Source organism: Diaphorina citri, unplaced genomic scaffold, assembly GCF_000475195.1.
Source record: "Diaphorina citri unplaced genomic scaffold, Diaci psyllid genome assembly version 1.1 scaffold6689, whole genome shotgun sequence".
Classification (NCBI taxonomy): Eukaryota; Metazoa; Arthropoda; class Insecta; order Hemiptera; family Psyllidae; genus Diaphorina; species Diaphorina citri.
This window is the reverse complement of record NW_007384065.1, coordinates 1-4,318: the sequence shown is the minus strand read 5'-3', so window position 1 is coordinate 4,318 and position 4,318 is coordinate 1. Positions and strand designations below refer to the sequence as shown.

Below are 4,318 nucleotides of genomic sequence, written 5' to 3'. Positions count from 1 at the left end.
AGTTTGGTTTTGATATGCACGGCATGCACGGTCATGTCAATGTGACGTACGTACCTGCGTGTGGAGAGAGACAATATTGAAACAAATTTCAAGAAGATTGAAAATCTGTGTTTATGTCCATGAAACAAGAAAACCTTGAAATTCTCTTTCGTCTTAATATAGGCCGGGCGGGGCTTCAAAATCTTGACGTTCGCGCAGCTACCGACTCGCTTGATTTACAGAATGCGTTTTTTCTTCAAGCTGGTTTGAGTGGAAACGAAAAACCTCTGCCTCTCAATCAGCTTTAACTAGGGCTGACATTTGGTTTGGGCTTCAAAAATTTTACTATTATAACCAATAAAGACTCTTATTATTATTATTATTACTTACCTCAAGATCATGCTCTGCATTCTGATGGACAGAGGTTCGACGTTTACCAAGGGTCCGATGAAAATTCTCCAGGTCTCCATCTGCCTTGTACTTAGTGAGAGCGGCAGTGTGCTGTTCCCATGTGCGATACGTCTCTTCCCATGCCTGCGGATCGGATGAAAGAGAGAACACATGAAATAACTGAACTGAACCCCTCCTTAGTCGCCACAATAATAGACGATTTTGTCTAGAGTTAGACAAGGAGTAAAATCATAAAAAAGTAAGTCAAATGTTTTAAGAACACGATTATCCCAGTGGTAACGCACTGGCTTGTCATGCAAAAGGGTTAGATGCACAGCATCGACAAAAATTCGCACTTGAGAGAGGATAAGGGAAAGAACAGAAGAGGAAAGAAGAAAGTGAAAGCAGTTGATGGAATGTGGGTGAGAGAGAAAGAAGGAGAGAGGGAAATTGAGAGAGAGAGAGTGAGAGAGAAAGATAGAGAGAGAGAAGGAGAGAGAGAGAGAGAGAGAAGGAGAGAGATAGAGAGAGAGAAGGAGAGAGAGAGAGAGAGAGAAGGAGAGAGTTAGAGAGAGAGAAGGAGAGAGAGAGAGAGAGAGAAGGAGAGAGTTAGAGAGAGAGAAGGAGAGAGAGAGAGAGAGAGAAGGAGAGAGTTAGAGAGAGAGAAGGAGAGAGAGAGAGAGAGAGAAGGAGAGAGTTAGAGAGAGAGAAGGAGAGAGAGAGAGAGAGAGAAGGAGAGAGTTAGAGAGAGAGAAGGAGAGAGAGAGAGAAAGAAAGAGAGAGAGAGAGAGAGATAGAGAGTACTTCTTGATTAATGATGTGATAATGTGATATTTTAGGTGTCCTAAGAGATCAAGCTATCAGGGATGTCCTTTTGTGTTGTCAGCAAGGACCTAGGATTAGAGATTTATAGTGTTAGGGCTAGAGCAGTGGTTCTCAAACTTTTTTGCATGCCGCCCCCTTTGGGCATATTCTCATTTTTTCACGCCCCCCTTACCTTACCCAACCCCTCGGTATATTATTTTTACCTATGGGTTTTATGGAATAACAAAACGAGAATTTGAAACTTTGAGATTTTTTTATATTCAAGTAAGTAGGTTACCTATTTATAGGTTTTATGAAATAACAAAACGAACCAACCTCAGTGGCTCAAGCAGTTAGCGCGGGAGGAATTTCAGAATTGGAGGTTTATGGTTCGAATCCCTCATAAGGTGAAACAGCAGTGATAATAAGCAGGGTAGACTAATTTCTGACAAGAATTAATCAATCTTAACATAATTAAATACCTTGAAATAACAAAGCGGAAAAGCTCGAGCCCCCCTGATTTGTCTCCACGCCCTCCAGTTTGAGAACCTCTGGGCTAGAGAGAATCCTTAAGGATAATATTAGCTAGTGGCGATGGAATGTTGAATCCACTAGTTCCCAATGGATCACCAAATTCAAGTATCCGGCTATCCGGATGAGTAGTCAACCCACTCAGGTTGGGTAAGGTTAATGTGAGGAGACAGGTAGGCTACAAGCTTGTCGATCGTAGCCGAATGGAGTATAAGGCGCCTTAGCAGTTCTAAAGAATCCAATGTGGCGTTAAATCTAAATGTCTATCAAACTTGTAAATATCAACTTTTTGTGGTTTTTTTTTTTTTTTTTTTTTTAAGAGCTTTGACAGAAAGGACTGTAACTGCTAAGGGCTCATCGTCCGGAAGATAGGAGAAAGCCAGCCGTTCCGAGAGCGAACAATATCGATTCAGGATAAAATCCGCCCGCGGGCGGGAATCAAACACGTGGCCTAGCGCTTACAAGGCAAACGCGCAGTCAACCAAGCTAATTAGGCTGGTTAAATATTCCTTGGTACCCTTTATAATTATTAAAATCCAAATCATTAGGTTTTCTTCTTCCTTCTCCCTGACTTACCTGTGGTAAGTACGGTGGAAGCCTGAGCCAACTCCAGATAAACGTTGTAGTTGGGGAGCAAAATGGATATTATCATTAGGTTTTCTTCTTCCTTCTCCCTGACTTACCTGTGGTAAGTACGGTGGAAGCCTGAGCCAACTCCAGATAAACGTTGTAGTTAGGGAGCAAAATGGATATTCCCATCTCTTCAGAATTGCAGCGAATTTCTGCTTCCTCACATAGGAGACGGAAACAGGAGAGCGATACAATAATAGCCTCGATATCAATGCTCCACAGGTACATGTAGAACACGATCTGGGAAGGAAAAAATGATAACCATGAGGAGTAATTACAAAAATTTAAGTAATTACAAGAAAAGGGGCGATGATCATCAATAAACAATAGGAAAAATAACCCTTACCTGTTCAGGATAAAGTTCGCTTCGGGCGGAAATCGAACCCGCGACCCAGCGCTTTGAAGGCAAGCGTGCTATCCTAAATATCTAGGCTTTGTCAACTTTGTTTTAGAATTTTGTCAACCGTCAGCTTTATCCTACTTTTCAACATTTTGTTCGAGTCCAAGTTTATCCTACTTTTCAACACGTCAGCTTGGTTGGTAGTGCCGCTGCCTCGTAAGCGCTAGGCCGTGGGTTCGATTTTATCCTGAACTGATAATGTTCGTTCTCGAAACGGCTGACTTTTTCCTATCCTGTATTCCTTCTCTCTTCGAATTTGGGACGATAAGACCTTAGCAGATACAGTTCTTTCTTAGCATCTGACACAAAGCCATCCAGTAGATCAAACAGTTGCTCACAGCATTTCGATAGCTCTTCATTAGGACATTTCTGTAACAAGTAAAAATCCAACATGATTAATTAATGATAATTAATTAATTAAAATACAGTATTATTGAGATGAAGCCAGCCGAAAAATAACCCTTACCTGTTCAGGATAAAGTTCGCTTCGGGCGGAAATCGAACCCGCGACCCAGCGCTTTGAAGGCAAGCGTGCTATCCTGAATATCTAGGCTTTGTCAACTTTGGCTTAGAATTTTGTCAACCGTCAGCTTTATCCTACTTTTCAACATTTTGTTCGAGTCCAAGTTTGTCCTACTTTTCAACACATCAGCTTGGTTGGTAGTGCGTCTGCCTCGTAAGCGCTAGGCCGTGGATTCGATTTTATCCTGAACTAATAATGTTCGTTCTCGAAACGACTGACTTTTTCCGAGACGGAAACAGGAGAGCGATACAATAATAGCCTCGATATCAATGCTCCACAGGTACATGTAGAACACGATCTGGAGAGGAAAAAATGATAACCATGAGGAGTAATTACAAAAATTCAAGTAATTACAAGAAAAGGGGCGATGATCATTAATAAACAGTAGGAATAATTATAAAGGAATTTTCAAATGTGCTAAGCATAGGTAATCAAATTACATTGCCTACAAGGACATTTTGTATCATTCGAAAAAAAATCGTGTCGTGTGGGAACACTCTCATTTAAATTACATTGAGCCTACAGGACATTCGGGGGGGAAAAAATCGGATGAAACTCACGACAAGTGGGAACGAGCCTTAAGGCTTGAGTAAAACAGCCAACAGGGACAGTAAAAACGTCTCATAGACTGACGGCAATTCGATCTCACCTCGAGTTTCATATGCGCCTGCTTACAGATGGGCAGATGACATCCTACGTTGGCATAGTCCTTGTGATTGGTAAGGAATTGGTTTTTACAAATGAGAATCTGCCGCAGCCACTTGAGTATGTCTGTGTAGTTCTCGATCTGATGTTGAATCAACTTCTGCGATATTGCGAACAGAACTTGCGAGCTAAACGGCGGAGGGGGAAATTTATTTATTTATTACACATTTAGCAATAAGTCTGGCTGGGGGACGTTAAACAGGGAGTAGACCAGCTTAGTCTGGCTGGGGGACTTTAAACAGGGAGTATACCAGCCTGAATTTCCCTTACTTAAGAATTAGCAAAGGTTGAGTGCAAAGGGCATCCACTCGTAAAATTTGTAGCCAAAACCAAATGTCAGCCCAAAGCAATCACCC

At 41.7% G+C, this 4,318-nt stretch overlaps 1 protein-coding gene across 1 annotated transcript; it reads right to left on the bottom strand.

The window, feature by feature from the left end:
- Positions 1-369: 369 nt before the first annotated feature.
- On the bottom strand, positions 370-4,090 carry LOC103522057 (neurofibromin-like; the record flags this gene model as incomplete). Its single annotated transcript, XM_008487165.1, has 4 exons — positions 370-513; positions 1,672-1,724; positions 2,388-2,574; positions 3,907-4,090. Coding segments are annotated over 4 exons (568 nt in total), but the record flags the coding sequence as incomplete, so codon positions are not given.
- Positions 4,091-4,318: the final 228 nt, after the last annotated feature.